Source organism: Cetorhinus maximus, chromosome 13 (genome assembly GCF_964194155.1).
Source record: "Cetorhinus maximus chromosome 13, sCetMax3.hap1.1, whole genome shotgun sequence".
Lineage (NCBI taxonomy): Eukaryota > Metazoa > Chordata > Chondrichthyes > Lamniformes > Cetorhinidae > Cetorhinus > Cetorhinus maximus.
Window position 1 is genome coordinate 83,179,627 of NC_135891.1, and position 17,645 is coordinate 83,197,271.

The following is a 17,645-nucleotide window of genomic DNA, read 5'->3' on the forward strand; positions in this document are numbered from 1 at the left end:
TCAGGTGAATTGTCCTCCTTTCAGAACATTGGCTGCTCAGACCGTTCTTGTCTGGTCTGCCCTGGACTTTTCAGTATGTTGCCTTAGCATTTTGCTCAGTTCTGGTATCTCCATATTGACTGCCTGGTAATTGAACTCATTCTTTTGCAAGACTTGGAAACTGTGGAACTCACATTGCTCAGGTTTCCTTTCCTTCTACAGTCTACAAGTTTCTAAACTTGGTGCCAGTTAATCACTGCTTGTAACTTATTGCTGCTCCATTTTTTTGGATTTTGTACAGTGCATTGATGCATTCTTTCTCTCTAATGTGCTTTGGAGCTTCTTGTTTGTTTGACAATGTTATGGCTTGGCAGATTTCCTTTGGCCTACAGCACTAGTCTTGTGTCTTAACATTTCAGGATGTGGAAAATTAGGATAAATCGAGCTTGCACAGCTAGATAGGTTATGAATGAAATCGTAGGAACGGTAAATCTGCTGAGGGAGTGGCTAAAGAGTAAGGCGACCACGAATGGCCCCTGGGTTTTGAGTCAGCGGTGTAATGATGTATCAGTCAACATATGAGAATTCAGGGATATTCCTTCTCAACACATGTAAATGCTGTAATTAAGGAACCAGTTAGAATCACAACAGACAATTCAATCTGTAAATTCAATCTAGCAGAGAGCCGTGCATGCAAGCAACAATAATAAACCCAGTTGTTTTCAATTTATCAATTTAAATTAAATTGTTCGAAACCCCAACGATAAAACATTAGAATACACTAGTGCAATTGGTGGGTTATTCTTCTAGATTCTGAATACAGTGGCAGCTGTACCACTGTTTCATTAGAACTATTTTAATCAGTTTCTTTAACACTGATTTCAGTTTCAATTAAAATCATCAGAATATTTCCCTTTCTCTCTCTCATTCTGTATGCCACCTTGAATTTTCTCAAATGTGTGATCATTAAAATAGCTACCCAAAAATGCGCCTGATAAAATTAAACTCCAGCTGTAATGAGTCGCTTCTATTAATTCCCTGTGCCACCAAACATTCCAGCTCAACACTCAAAAAAGGCAGAGCCTCAGAGAGAATTCTTTAAAGACCTGACAATAAATTAAATTTACAAAAAATGCATCTACCACCTGGCCAACCTGGCAGTGTGACTCTCACATTTGAGAGCCAGATCTTCAATGGATGCTGGTAAGTGTTCCTGGTAAATGGAGTTGGCTGCTAATTTTTGAGTTGTAAAGAGGTAGTTATCATGTCACTTATTGTACTTCCTGTTGTGGTATTGTTTAAGGATATGAATATGTATCCGTACACATCACCAGAAGGGAAATGATGCAATGTATCATGTGATTCAGCCTTAGTCTCAGTCTATGTATGCAGTGAGCAAACGACAGCTCATACATGCTTCTAAGCACTGTGACAACGTAAGACTGCTATCATTTATCTGACCCTTAATAAATGAACCTATGAATAATGTATTAACCAATCCCTATGCGATGTTTATATTGCAAACAAGCTCAAGAACTTATTTTATAAGAACACAACATGGTGGCAGCGTTGGATTGTTTTTAAGGGCACCACATAGTAGCAGCGTTGATATTTTTTTAAAGAATATCCTTGACAGGGTACCCTTGACACTGATTTGCAACTCTTCTTTTTAGACTGCACAAAGTCGCAGCATTGAAGACTTCTTAAAGCGCAGCACGGCGAATGCAGTGACAAGCTTTGAAAACACAGCGACAACAAGCTGGTAAGGAGAGAGTGTTGGAGTTAGTACTAGTGCCTAGTCAATGCTGGATGTGTAATCTCTAGCGTGGGATTGCAGCGCACAGTCTGTCAGTTCCCCAAACGAGACAGCGCATTGAGAGGACCAGCACTGGGCCTTGCTCAGTCGGAAAGGCGAGTAGCCGGGGCACAGGCCGGACTGATCGCGGATAGGGGAGAGCTGAGTATCGTTGTGGAAATCAGGCCGGGTAAGGTTGTGATAACAGCAGGCTAAGTCGGGAGTTGCTGGATAAAAGAGCAACAACACTGTTTTGCTGAGCTTCGTGGTCTTTTCCTACCACAATTCATCTTTGTGGGCCGAGTTTCAGGAAAGCCCGCAAAAGCAGCTACAGCAACACTTATCCCACGTATTATGGCAGTAGTGGAGTGTACCATGGAGAGTAGAAGAACTAAAAGGAGTTGACAGGCAGCAACTTATTTAAAGCATTCACAGTCCTCAGTTTATCCAACTGCAACAGCAGCAACATTTATTGAATGGTACAGCAGAAGGAAGGCCCAGGGAATATTGCAAATCTGTCTACAACATTCCCAAGCTTAAACTGGAATGCAGCTGACCTACTATCGGAATTCAAAACGTCCAAAGCGCACAGAGCTATGGGGCGGCATTTTCCACTAATGAGACTAAGAGTGGTGGTGGGCAGTTTCCGCAGTGCCCACCCGCCTGGCTGGAATGGTGGGAACTCATGCCCAATTTCGAGCTTGGAGGGTCATTAATTATGCAAAGGTGCTTTTTGGTCTGAATCACCAGGAGTTGAATCGTCCGCCCGCTGTCAGCTGACGGGGTCGAAGGTCTGGGCGCCATATTTAAAGGCCAGTCCAACACACAATCTCACTCTCTCCAGCCCACCTGTCTTCAGGACACGTGCAGAGAGGTCTTGCAGTCACAAGGAGGCCTAGAGCCTGATGAAGAAGGCAGCGCCCCGCTTCACCCACTAGGCCCTCCAGGCCTTGATCAGAGGGATGCAGGCGCACAGGCAAGTGCTCTATCCCAGGGATGACTGCAGGAAGCACAGCAGCCTCACCTCTCCAGCCTTACAGGCCATCGTGGAGCAGGTCAGCGTGGCTGGTAACTGTGCTAGAAATGCCATCCAGTGCATGAAGAGGATGATTGATCTCATCCGCTCCACCATGGTAAGTCATCCTTCAACACCCCTCAATGTCAAACTCTCATCATGGTACCATGCACCCAGACGGCTACTCTCTTCAGGGATCTCACACAACCATTAGTGGGGGACACATATCAACACTCATTCTCTCACCGAGACTTTCACATCACCACCATCCCATCTATCATGTTGCTCACACTCCATCCTCTGGCCCTTCTGGGGAGGGCTCAACACACACAGGGGACATGCATCTCACCCAACCTCTGTTCCATCCCTTCTCATCACCTGCCTTTCTTCCTTCTTCATACAGCCCAAGTTGGCACACAACAGGCGCGAGAGATCACAGACTGGGGGAGGGCGGCTGACATCATCTCCCTCACTGAGGAGGCTGCAGCTGAGCTCACTGGGGAGGACAGGGATCGCTCCTGTGGGGGAGGGGAGATCGGCCTCTCCCACCAACCCAGTACGGATCACAGCTCCATCACTTCATCAAATCCTGACAGCCACAGTGAGTCACATGCAGTCTTATATAGCTCATGTTCATTAGCTGAAACTCTATTCTCTAGGCACCAGCAAATCAAGGCCCCCAAGCCAGAGGAGCACCAGTGTGAGCCCACAGACCATATCCGAAGAGGAAGCTCTGGAAGAACCATCATGGCGCTCCCACACACCCTCCACCAGTTCAGAGACACACACGTCGGTGGGGCACAGCTACAGATTAGGCTTGGGCTCACTTTCCGGGGAACACCTTACTGACACTTCCCCGCAGCAGCCGGAGGCAGGGACAGCCCAGGTCTGCGGCACTCAGAGGGCTGCTGGAGACCAGCCAACTGCTCTGTCCGAGTCAGATGATGAGCCTCTGGAAGTGGCGCCAACTCAATGCTGGAGATGCAACAACAGGCAGCAGAACATCAAGCAGGGATTCGATAGTCACTCAGCAGACTAGAGTGAATGATGGCGGAGTCCATTCGTGTTCTGTCTGATGTCGCGGTCCAGACATGCGAGCACCTCAGGGTCACCATGGGAAGGCTGGCGACCACCATGGAGACTTCGGTCCAGCAGGTCTTGCCGGATTTGCGCTTGGCCCTGCACTTCATGGCAACACACCATCAAGATGTAGGCGACATGGGGATGAGGCACCTTGAGCTCCCTTCTGGTGCACCATCTCCTACGGGAGTCACAGCGGGGCCCCTGGACACCCACAGGGAGGATGAGTGTCAGCCAGACACCCTGGGGGCCTCCTCTCAGGACACTCCAAGGTTTTGCAGCTGCTTACAGCACCCTCTGCCTGTGACCCCATCCACTCCAGCTTCTCAGGCCGCTGAGGGCTCTTCTGCCCCTGAGCAGGTGACCCTTATCAGGCTGGGGACCTCCAGGCCTTGGGCCACCAGAGGACATCCGCCAAGCTCATCGCAGATATCAGGATATAGCAGTCAGCAGGCTGCCTCCACCTCTGCTGTGGATATCAGGACTGCACCCAGGCGTAGCGGTAGAGTTTGGAAAGTATCATCAGCCAGCGTTTCAGTGGGTATCCCTTATCCCCAAGCAGCCATCCCTGCAGACGTAATGGTCCCTCAAAAATCTCAGGCACCTGGGAGTGACTCAGATGTAGGAATCATGGCAACTCCCAGGGTACCGTGCACAAATATGCAGTATGTGCTTCCAGTGATCACACACCAGTTGCACATCGATGATGATAGCCCTTGTGGTTTATAAGCATTAGGGCCTGCTGCCATGGAGCCTGTACAGTCATTTGGGTGCAGTCCAGAACAAACCTGACAATAATGAAGGGCCTCTTGTAAAGGGCCTCCTTTATGCAGCGATGTGTTGCGGACTGAGAGATACTGCACAGGTATCCATGGAAAGAATTAGGCCAAGAAATTGAGTGCTGCGGTCACCTTTAAAGTCACTGGCAGAGGATGCCCTCCAACCCAATGTGGCGTCAGGTATTCACGAAGAATGTGGCATATATGATGTACCAGAGCTCGGGACAAGCGCAGATCGGCACGGCATTAGCTCTCACTCATTTGTAAATAGGAGACTCTTCTACGATAAACCCTGGGTCTGGTGAGTCGGCTCTGTTGTCTGGGTCTCTCCTCCTGACCCTCCTGTTCAGGTTCTGGCTCCGCTTGACCATGTCCCCTCTGCTGGAGCTGCTTGTTGATCCATGGAAAGAACTAGGCCAAGAAATTGAGTGCTGCGGTCACCTTTAAAGTCACTGGCAGAGGATGCCCTCCAACCCAATGTGGCGTCAGGTCTTCACGAAGAATGTGGCATATGTGATGTACCAGAGCTCGGGACAAGCGCAGATCGGCACGGCATCAGCTCTCACTCATCTGTAAATAGCAGACTCTTCTACGATAAACCCTGGGTCTGGTGAGTCGGCTCTGTTGTCTGGGTCTCTCCTCCTGACCCTCCTGTTCAGGTTCTGGCTCCGCTTGACCATGTCCCCCCTGCTGGAGCTGCTTGTGGAGTCGCCTCTCCCTCCTTCGCATCCTCCTCCTCCTCTGCGTTAGGACCCTGACAAAGGCAGCATTGAGCCCTGGATCCATATCTGCTTTTGCTTTCTCCCTGAAAGGAAATATTGAAGACATTAATGATTCAAGGGGCAAGAAAGTGAAGAAGATGACATGTTTGGAAACTGTAAGTGTCCATTGCTTTTCCTGTCCTACTTGCATGGTGGCTGATGCTGCCTTGTCCCTGAGACACTAGCACACACTTCGAGGTGACCAAGATGGCATCTGTTATGTTCCAGCTGTCGGGTTGCTTTGCTCAGCGAACGTGGTTGCACGCTTATCTACTGGTGAATGAGTTAGTAAACAAGATACTGCGGACGCAGAGACCAATATAAGAAGAAGCACATGCTTTTTATTAACACTAGTAACAGAGCATTAACACATGTATGCTTCTCAAACCAGACCCTATTCTAAACGAAGAGTCATACAAAAACCCAAACAGATCGTAGACAGATGGTAGCTTGGAGCAACAACAATGAGCATAAGAAACACATACATAAGGTGGTTGCTGAACCAGACAACGACGATGATGTGCAAGACCATGCGAAACACCGCGAGTGTACATTTCATACCATCAATCTCAGAACACAGATGCCATCACACTGTCAGAAGTGTTTGCCAAGATTCAGATTATCTGTCCTCAGAAAGTTGGTAACTATTCACTCTTGGTAAAAATAGACACGGGGCAAGTGCCAACATACTATCTCTGAGAATTCTACAAGCCATGTACCCACAGAAGTGGAGGGCCATGGCAAAACCTACCACTGTGAAACTTCCGGCATACAACGGCTCAGTAATTCTATGTGCAGGATCCATTGTGCTCGAGTGCAAGTACAACCAATCATCCTAAGGGACACATATTCTACATTGTAGAAACCAAAGGCATGTCACAATCTCACATTGGTAACCCTCCATGGAATCAGCCAGATACCACAAGGCAAATCAACATCACAAGTTACGCTTATCACTTCAACTCATGATCTGATATCGCAACATCCAGATGTTTTGCCAGGATTGGCAGTTTTTGGGGACCTGCAACTCTACACTTGCTGGAGGATGCAATTCCATGAACTGACCCACCAGCAAGTGCAGCATCCACATACAAGCCAAGTTGAAGGTTGAACTGGACAAAATGGAAATGGATGGAATCATTAGAAAGGTACAAGAGCACTTGCATTGGTGCAGATAAATCATGTGTCATAAAGAAGGGTGGGTCACTGCGAGCTTGCCTTGATCCGAGACGTCTGAAGCGCTGCCTACACAAAATACCTACTTTGAAAGAGCTAAATCCAAAATTCACGGGGGCAAACTTCTTTTCAAAACTTGATTCCAAACATGGATATTGATCAGTGCATTAAGCAGAGAAGTCCCAGGAACTGACTACGTTTCGTACCTCATTCAGATGATATTGCTTCTAACGGTTTCCTCTTGGGCTATTAGCCAGGATCTCTTTCAAGCGTATATGGATCACATTACATGCACCGTACCAGGATGCACATGTATCACAGGTGATATATCCATCGTGGGGAGAACAAAGGAAGAACATGATAACTTACACCTACTGATACAAGTAGCATGTAGGGAAGGGCTGGTGTTCAACAATTTTCAATGTGACATCAACATGCAGCAAATCAATTTCTTTGCCTCTATTTATTCAAGTGCAGGTATATGTCCTAACCCAAGTAAACTAGAGGTTATTCATGCCATGCAAACACCCTAAGATAAGGAAGATCTTCAAAGATGCCTAGGTCTCTTAAATCTCTTGTCTCCTTAAACTTCAAATTTCGCACAAGTATCATCTTGAAAGGAATTGTTGAGAAAGGAGGTGCCTTTCCTTGGCATGAAGACCACCAGCATCTCTTCAAAGTACTGAAACAGTCTTTCTCAGAAATATTGGTATTACAATTTTACGATCCTAGGGGGATAACCACCTTATAAATACACACAAAAAGATTTAGGAGCATACACACTATAAAAAAGATAAGCCCATTGCATTTGGTTTGAAATTCCTATCCGTGGTGCAGTTAATTACTCTAACATCAAGTGGGAAACATCAGCCCTGGTGTTTGGAATTATACATTTCACACCTACTTACTCAGCGAGAGATTTGTGGTAGAAACTGATCAAGCCGCTGGAGACGATTTGGAGAAAACCACTGACCAGCACATTGCCGAGGTCACAATGTCTCTTGATAAAGATCCAAGGTTATGACTGCAAGATTAGGTACAAACCTGGTAACTTGATGGTCACATCAGATACCAAAAGCAGATTGCCTAAACCAGCAAAGACAGTAGATACATCTTTAGATCTATAAGTTGACTTGATCAAAATTAAACTTGAAGATATTCTACAAATTGACCTGATGCATTTTGAACACGCAAATTTCAGCAACTACAAGAGGAAACAGCAAAAGATTCTACACTACAGGAACTCTGGAAAGCAAAAGATTGTCTGCCTTCACTCAGCACGCTCACGAACACACAAGACCCTTTTGGCCTTATCGGGATGAGCTAGGCACCTCCTGGGGAGTCATTTTAAAGGTAGGCAGGAATCATACCTGAACCTTTGTGCCATGACATACTACAACAACTTCGTCACTCACACATGGGCATAGATCGGATGAAAAGACTTGCAAGAGAGACAGTTTATTGGCCGGTTGTGAACAATGAGATTGAAGTCATCGTTAAAACGTGCGAGGCATATCAAGAGAATATGCCAAGACAGCACAAGGGACCACTTCTATCACATGCAGTTCCCATTCATCCTTGGTCCAACCTTGCTCTCAACCTTTTTCATGTTAATGGCACTGATTTCTTAGTAGTCACTGACTACTTTTCGAAATACCCTATCATATGTCAATTGCATGATACATCAAGTGCAACTGTAGAACGCCTTTTAAGCGATATTTTCAGCTTATTTATTGCACCCAGAGAGATCATCTTGGATAAGGTCCTCAATTTATTGGTAAGTCATTCCAGGATGTGTGTGAGAAGCGGAATATTGATCACACTGCTTCTCCTCACTACCTAGATCTAACGGCCTGGCTGAAAGAATGATTTGTATGGTGAAATCCCTAATTCTCAAATTTGGACAGACCAAGCAAGATCTACATATTGCTCTGTTACACCTGAGAATGAGAACGATACTTCTAAGTGTAACCATTCTATCACTGGCAGAACTCTTGTTTCACAGACCAGTGCGAACTAATCTACTTCGGCTTACCCATTCTACTCCCTCAGGAGCTAGAGAGCAGCTTTTAAAAAAAACAGGTGAGGATGACTAATGTGTGCAACAGGAATGCAGGTGCAGTCTGGCCAAGCTTACAGATGAGACAACAAGTTTGAATCCAAGATCCCACAGAAGGTACATGGCAACCAACCAAAGCGATAAGGATCTGTTTGGAACCAAGGTCTTTTGAAATCGTCAGATACGGAGGTGAGGTGTAACCGAGGACAAATCAGAAATGTTCCAACTTCTCAACCACTATGCAATCCTATTGTAACCAGAACAAGGTCCTAAACACAAGCAGAAAGAACGTCCATGAATGACACTTCCACAGAGCACCATGAGAAGATAAAGAAACCTCCAGACAATGTTACAATCACTAAGTCAGGGTGTACAAGCAGACCACCTATATACTTAAGAGACTTACAGGTATATGAATTTTTCAGATCACAAATCTGTAATGTGTAAATAGGCACAAGCATGTATTGTAAATAGTTACAGTTATTTGGAAGGGGGAGGAGCTTTAAAAAACAAGGGGGCGGGGTGTCGTAGTATACCTTTAAGGATATGAATATGTATTTGTATACATCACTAGAAAGCAAACAATGCAATGTATCATGTGCCTCAGTCTTACTCTCAGTCTTTGCATGTAGTGAGCAGGCAATAAATCAGATGTGTTTCTAAGCTCTGTAAAAATGTAAGACTGCTATCATTTATCTGACCCTTAATAAATTGACCTGCAAATAATGTGTTAACCAATCCCTTATGCATGGTTGGTGCCTTGATGTTTATATAGCAAATAAGCTCAAAGGTTTATTTCATAAGAACACAACATCTCCCACTAAAATTCAGTTAGTACACTTATTGCTCGGAGTTCCCACCAATAGCTCAATGGGTAAAGGGCATTGACCAAAATGGAACTGAGCCACACACACATCCAGGTCTGTGCTGAGTTAGCTGATCTAACTCAGGTGGCAATCACAATACTACTGTTGGCATTGGTCTCAGAGTAGAAAAAGAATGATCCAGGATTCCCATTCCTGACAGTTATTCAGTGAGTCTTGTTGAACGTGAACATCAAGTGGGCACATCATGGAACTCAGCCGTGGGTAAACAGCCTGCTGACACTCCGAGTTCACAATTGAAGAATATCTACTCAGCTAAGTATCTAGTTGTTGCTAGCACTCCTGCTTCTGCGTCCCACTCCAGAAAAATCAAGTCTGGCATTCCAATATTAAGGAAGTGCCTTTTTTGGATGAGATGCTAAACAGAGGTCCTATCTGCTTTCTAAGATGGATGTAAAAGGTCCTATAGAGACTGCCCTTTTTTGACACTCATACTCTCAGGGCTCCCTTACATGAGCAGAACAGTTAAGAACAAGTGAAGACGGCACTCAACAGAATGGATATCTCAGCCACGCTATGTTAACTCAACATTATCATAATTACACAGCTCTTCCTTGAGGCTTTTTCTTGCCTGGGTGATGCTATTTAACTGCAAAGCTGAGAAAATAAATTATTTTATTAAGGGCTTTCATCTCACTGAGGAGGCTTCTGGCCAATCCCTATCCAACAACCTGCTCTGAAAATACTGCTCACATTCTGACAAATTCCAACACAGCAGCTGAGACAATCCACAACATTCTAAATCAAGCCACGCACAATATTCTAAAACTAAATCAATTCGTCCCATCTCTGAATGTTAGCGGATCCTTTAAAAAATTCCAGGATCCGGATCCGGATCCAGATCTGCAACTTTGCCAAAAACTAATCAGTTCGTTCTTGGGCCATACCCTCTCTGTGTACCAATTTTCACTGAAATCTATCCATTAGTTTTTGAGATATAGAGTTTACAGACTAACAAACAGGGGAGATAACATTACCTCTGCTCACGTTCAGTGGCAGAGGTAATGATGGCTAGAAGGAAACACATTGCGTATTGCGGAAAAAAAAAAGGCTTTTTTGTCAAAGCTTTGTGACAGTGTCCAACATTAGGTGTGGTTCTGCAATTGGACAACATTTGCTAAATAATCCTCAGTGTGCCAAGAGTTATGCTGACAACTAATTTAAGCTTGTTAGTCAGTTGCAGTGTGGTGCATTGCGTGCACAGCAAGTAATTAGGAAAGGTGAAAACAAAAGTAGGGAGGTTATGCTTTAGTTGGACAGGGCACTAGTGAGACCACATTTGGAGTACTGTGTACAGTATTGGTTACCTTATTTAAGGAAGGATGTAAATGCGTTGGAAGCAGTTCATAGAAGGTTTACCAGAATAATACCTGGAATGGGTGGGTTGTCTTACGAGAATAGGTTGGACAGACTAGGCTTGTATCTGCTCAAGTTTAGAAGAGTAAGAGGTGACTTGATTGAAACATATAAGATCCTGAGGGGTCTTGACAGGGTGGATTTGGAGAGGATATTTCCTCTTGTGGGAGAATTTAGAACTAGGGGTCACTGTTTAAAAATAAGCGGTCGCCCATTTAAAACAGAGATGAGGCGGAATTTTTTCACTCGGAGGGGCGTGAGTCTATGGAACTCTCTTCCTGAAAAGGTGGTGAAAGCCACGTCTTTGAATATTTTTAAGGCAGAGGTGGATAGATTCTTGGTAAGCAAGGATGTGATAGATTATGTGGTAGGTGGGATGCAGATATTGAGTTATTATCAGATCAGCCTTGATCTTATTAAATGGTGGAGCAGGCTTGAAGGGCTGAATAGCCTACTCCTGCTCCTTGTTCGTATGTAATTAAATTCTGCCCATCAGATGCACCACAAACTGGATTTTCTGGGCAACTCTACTCATGCACTTTTGAAACACCACAAATCCCCAATGTTACCCACGGCAACAGATCAAAGATTACAATCTGATTAACAATTCTAGCCCACCACAGCACTGCTTCTACCTCAAAGGATGAAGGAGGAAGGGAAAGAGAATAATATCACACAAACCATGCCAATTAAGAAAAGTGAAATTTCAAATATGATTGATTACTGGGGAAAACCTGGGCCTCAAGTCCCACGTGGATTTGCAAAGATCAATAGAAATAAATTCATGGTATGGGTTAAAGCTCCCTCCTTTTATTGAACCTTGGACTTTATCAAACTTGGATGGGAGTGAACCATTCAGTCTGTTCCCAAAAATTATGGGTTGGAGGAGAAGTTTGATTTGTGTGTTTTGGACCATGACTGAATCTTGCAATCCATACTCAATTGAACTCATGCTGGTCATGTTGTCAGTTAGGATTTGGCCTGAATTTCAATGGAAGTCCAACTCCAAGTCCTGGTTCCTGATCCTCAGTCCACCTGTTCTATGTAAAACCATAAAAATGACACTACATCAGACCCTTTGGCTCAGTGTGTGTATCAGTGTCAGTTCTTCAAGTGGGGTTCGTTATTCTAATCCTATTTCTCTGTCCTTTCTTCTTATTCTATACGATCACATTTGTTCCTTATTCATTCAGAAAAACTGAGACCTCATCCTGGGCCATGAAAGCTGTGTATTGCAGAGTGGTAGTAATCAGAACGCTGTGGAATCCCAGTTACACTTCCTTTAGTAAATACATCTTTTGCTCCAATAAAGTAACATTTTTGTTGTAACTGTATGCCAATTAGCATGATTTACAGTTATGAAGGTAATTGCAAATGACATAGGCCCTCATCCATTTCAAACATGACAGTGTAATGCTACTTATACACTATTTCCTCATGCATAGTAAAATCGGTTTAGGTTATGCACAATGAAATAAAATTATTAAAAATAATGGGACATTTTCTTCTACATTTTTGATTTGCGACATGTCAATCCCAGTCCAAGATAGCAGATCGAGCATCTGCTATTCTTGCTAGTAAAGAGATATGCTCACATTTCCATTTAACATCTTTCCCTGTAGGAAAATATTGAGCTTTAGTTTACTCATTCATTTCCCCAGTGCTCTAAGTGACATGGCTCAGGGAGGTGGTGTGGAGTTAGGGGGCGGCAGGTTATCGGGGGTAGGTGGAATGCAGATTTCAGGTTACTATCAGATCAGCCATGATCTTATTAAATGGTGGAGCAGGCTTGAAGGGATGAATGACCTACTCCTGCTCCTTGCTCGCATGTATGGTCTGAGCTGTCACCAACCTCAGAAACATCCCCATTGTGGAAAGCTGAATATATAACTCCATAGCAAGGGGGCACTGTAGTGTTTTAGAGGCTTACCCTCAATTGGTGCCAATATAACTCTGGAATGGTCATACGCAATCACGTTGGCATAGCGGTTTTTGGGTTTGTTCACCTCCATATTTGAGTGCTCCCATGTGAACTGCTGGCCAGGGTCGATTGACTAAAAGGATGAAGCAAAGCGGGAAAGGGGGAGGGTAAGAGAGAGAGAGAGATATTATTGTGGTCTCTTAAGTAAAAATACATTTTTTGTTCAAATTGCACTTCAACTCATTACTGATTCAAACATTCAAAATCATATTCTTCAATGCATCATTCAAATCCAGACAAGGACAATTTGTTAAAATTCTGTATTGCTTCACAGTTTGTTTTTGCTATCAGCCACCCATTTTACATCTCTCCCAATTTTTTATCTCCAGGCTCACTAAGCTCGATATCATCCATTTTGCACGATCATTAAAAGTCAAAGTCTACCCCACGACTTGAGCAGATCGAGAGCAGAAACAAAGAGCTGCTTTGTGGGGGCAGTGCTTCCATCACCATGCAGTGTCACTGATATGGACGTACTGCCATGGAACCACAATGCTTCATGAGGAAGCCCTTTAACTGCTGAGGTGAATCAGTCAATGTAACTGCGGGAAATGTCTGTGTTAAACATATACAGATATAAACAAAAACAGATTGTATCAGCTGGAGCCTGGTATCATATCAGACTAATGTGTAGGAAGTCACTGGCAAAGGGGAAACCTACCATAAAAATACTCAATGTAATGCTCCCAATCCTTCTTATTAAATTGGCTACAGGCATATGTTTGGACTATGATTGGGAATTACTTGGTTCTTCAAAGAGCAAGTTAAATAATTACAATCTGCTGCTAGATGCAGAAGAAGATAGTTACCTAATGTTAAATGTTTGGTACTATTAGTCTTTTGAAAGAGATTCATACCAACACAGAGTCATACAACATTACAGCACAGGAGAAGCTGTGCAGCCTTGGCTCCTGTGTCAGCTCTTTGAAAGAACTGTTTAGTTTATTTCTAGGCCCCAGCCTTATCTCATATATCTGAAAATTAGGTCTTTTCAAATAAGGGGGAGATGGTGGTGCAGTGGCAATATCACTGGACTAATAGCAATCCAGAGACCCAGGCTAATGCTCTGGGGACATGGCTGCAAATCCCACCTTAGCAGCTGGTGTAATTTGAATTCAGTTAATAAATCTGGAATGAAAGCTAGTCTCAGTAACAGTGGCTACCATTGACTGTTGTTAAAAACCTACCTGGTTCACTAATGTCCCTTTAGGGAAGGAAATCTTACCTAATTTGGCCTACATGTGACTCCGGACCCACAGCAATGTGGTTAACTCTTAACTGAAATGGTCTAGCAATCCACTCAGTTCAAGGGCAATTAGGGATGGGTAACAAATGCTGGCCTTGCCAGCATCACCCACATCCCATGAAAGAATAAATGAAAAAATACATGTCAAATTGCATTTTAAAAGTTCCTATGAAATCTTATTCGCCATTGTTTCAGGTAGTGCATTCAAGGTCATAACAACACTGAAGAAATTCCCCTCTAGTTCTTTTGCTGATTATTTTCTCTCTGCTTCCTCTATCAAAACCTCTCATGATGTATTATAAAGGGCAGCAATATTTTAACTGAATGATCGCAAACCCTGTTTTTCGACTTTCTATTCCTTAACTTTGTATTTATGAAAATGGAGGATGTTAGGACTGAAAAATGGAAGTGCTTACCAAATTTAATGCACTTTGAAGTAGAATATGAGGAGGTGCAGAATGAAATTCCCCTACTCTGCTCCAACAAATTATCTCAGCTCCAACTCTTGGAAGAATGCCCCTTTCCACACTGCTATGACATTTGGTCCACTCCCCAAGCCAGCCAGTTTGTGGCGTCTCCAAGTGAGATTGACAAATCATTGCCAAATTAGGCATAGTTTTCAGCTGCTGAATGAACTCCACTAAAAACTGACTTGAGATTGCTTAAACTCCTTACTCATACCTCAAGCCTTTAATGTCTCTAACAGCATTAATTAATTCAGTAAAATCAGGTGGTGTATTTGGTCAAATGTTAGGATGTGAGTTTATTTTTCCTTTCATGTACGTTTTAAAATGTAATTTTTTTGTTGCAAGCATAGCTTTGTGTTGGTCTGATTGGCACAACTTTAATGCTGTCAGCATTGCCGATTTTAATCACTTCACCACTGGCAGCCATGCCTACAGCTGTGTAGGCCCTAAGCTCTGGAACTCCCTCCCTAATACTCTCCACCCCTCCATCCTTCTTTAAGATGCTCCTCCTGACCTCTTTATTTGATCCAGCTCATGGCCATCTGTGCTAATATTGCCTTATGTGGTTCTGTGTCTACGTTAGATTTGTGACGCTCCTGTGAAAAACAACTTGGGAAATGTTATTATGTTAAAGGCATTACATAATTTAAGTTGTTATTGCTGTTAAGGGTTCCATGGCACATTCCCAGACACTAGCCAATGCTCTCACAGGGCAGACTAGTTGGCCCTCTGGCCTGACTCCCTGATTCTCCCCACCACCCTGTAGGAAGACACTGCAGCCCCCACTCCGTACAATACAGATCAAGAGCTCCAGGAAATGTCAAGCAAAGTAGAGTCAGGCCTCTGTGACACGGTGCATTAGGGTGTTAATGCTGAGCATCACCATGACAGTCCCTTCTCTCGAAGCAGATAGAAGCATATCTCTGTTGGACAAAAGTGAAGAGAGTCCATAGAAGATATTTTATCCTAATTCCCTCCCTCCTACATTTATAGAGCCTCAGGGAACAGAAATAAATCACTTGTTTCACTGTACCTGTGACAGCTCTCTGAAAGAAATATCTATTCACTTCTGTATTCTGTTCCCCCCTCTCCCTCATAATCTGTTAGCTAAATAATTACAATTTGCAACTAGATGTAGAAGAAGTTAATTACCTAATGTTAAATGCTTGGCAATATTAGCCTTTGAAAAGAGATTCATACAAACCTAGAAGCATAGAATCATACAATCTTACAGCACAGAAGGAGCCATGCAGCCTGTGGTGCATAGTTGTCAAATAACTATTTGTTTCCAATTCACTTTTAATCCTGTTTCTATCTGTGTTTGCAGTAGGGTATTCCATATCCTAAAACATACTCGTGCACCTTTCACCGTGGACCACAACACAGGTGTCAGAGGAGCAAACTTTTACCAAATGCTTCCCTAATATAACAGTTAACTAGGGATGGAAACTGGGGACTTTTGGTTTGTATGGCCCATCACCACATTATTACGAAGCCACTGGGAGTTCCCACAGTGACCAGTTATGGCCAAGTTACATCAAACTCAAGAGACTAAATGACAGTTCGTGTCCGAATTTTAGCCATGATTCTTAATGCTTAAGTAGTGCTTAATCTTTAATTTAATTTGGCAAAAGGGTAAATATAATTGTTAACGATAAACACTAAAGTGACTCTTAACAGAGGCACCAAATCCATTGATGTAAAAGAGGCCACCTTAGTTCATGGAATTGTTCAGTTCGAGAGATCAAAATGACAGCTCGCCCTGGCAATCACTCCAAACAGTTTAGGAAAATCAGGAAGGACTGTGGTTATCAATTATGGGGGTTTGTAAAGAGAAATCTGGGGCGGGATCTTTAGGTCAGCGAGCGGGGGGGGTGGGGATGCAGGGCCCTCTCGCTGATACGTCAAATGATGCGGGATGATGTCAGGCAGAACTCCCGACGTCACCCCACGCCATTTCAATTTCCAGGTCAGCGGGGGCGCAGCCGAATCAGCTGTGCACCCACCGACCCGTCAATGGCCTCAATTGAGGCCATTGACAAAGTGCTTAACAAAATTAATGGACCTGCCTGTCCAACTTTAAGGTTTCCGGGCAGGCCGGGAGCCCTGGCGGGCTTAAGAAAAATCATGAAACCTCATCCACGGGAGGGATGATGATTCATGAGGGTTTTTAAATTCTTAATAAAGGTTTCAGTGAAGGTGATGGACATGTCCCAACTCATGTGACAGTGTCACATGAAGGAACATGTCAGGGAAATTTTGCATTTGTCTCTAACATTTTTAAATTCGGAGCCGATCTCTCTGAGGCAGCACTTAGCCTCAGGGAGATCAGTGCGCTCTTTTGCGCGCATGCACGGAAGAGTGCACTTTCGGCTGAGGGAATCCCCCCCCTCCCCCCCCTCCCCCCCGTCCACACAGGGAGCGCATAGCACTTCCGGGCAGACGTCACGCTGGGCAGGCCTTAATTGGCCCGCCCATGTAAAATGGCGATGCGCCCTCGGTTGGGGGCGCCGATCGGAGGCACACCTGCCCACGCCCGTTCCTCCACATCCCCCCCGATGGGGGGGGGGGGGGTGAAATTCTTCCCCTGGACTTTCAAAGCTTTGTAGTAGCTCAAAACATCAGCACACTGTTATGAGACTGACCTGGTGTCTCCACTCCAAAATTGAATTTTAAAGAATGCAAATCTCTGCTGATTGCTTGAAGCCCCTGCCAAGGTCAAGATCTCTCAAGATAGAGAGTCATAGCCACAAACCTGAGCTGGCTAAACGTTGTAATGCTTGGCATATGAAACTACGAGTTGTTAATCTGCCTGAACAAGATTCAATAGAATTTATGTACTGAGATTCTATAAGATAGGAATGCAGATGGGGTTTGGTCCATTGGAATTCGATACAATGAGAGTGAATGGGAAGATGGTTGGTCCATTTGGATTCTGTTTTGAAAGTAAATCTTATAGTCGTTTGGTAGTGCAAAACTTGAGTATCGCTGAAAAAAGACATGTTGTCGAAGCTTTTTGACAGTCTTGGCTTGGCGACAGCCAATCCCTAGTTCATTCCCCAGGGCA

General features: G+C 44.2%; 1 protein-coding gene across 1 annotated transcript in view; it reads right to left on the reverse strand.

Annotated features, from left to right (window-relative positions):
- LOC144688768 (receptor-type tyrosine-protein phosphatase delta-like) overlaps positions 1-17,645 on the reverse strand; it is a 455,185-nt gene that overhangs the window by 68,792 nt on the left and 368,748 nt on the right. Inside the window, exon 25 of the mRNA XM_078555681.1 lies at positions 12,815-12,938. Coding sequence (XP_078411807.1) covers positions 12,815-12,938 — 124 coding nt within the window. The remainder of the gene's footprint in view (positions 1-12,814; positions 12,939-17,645) is intronic.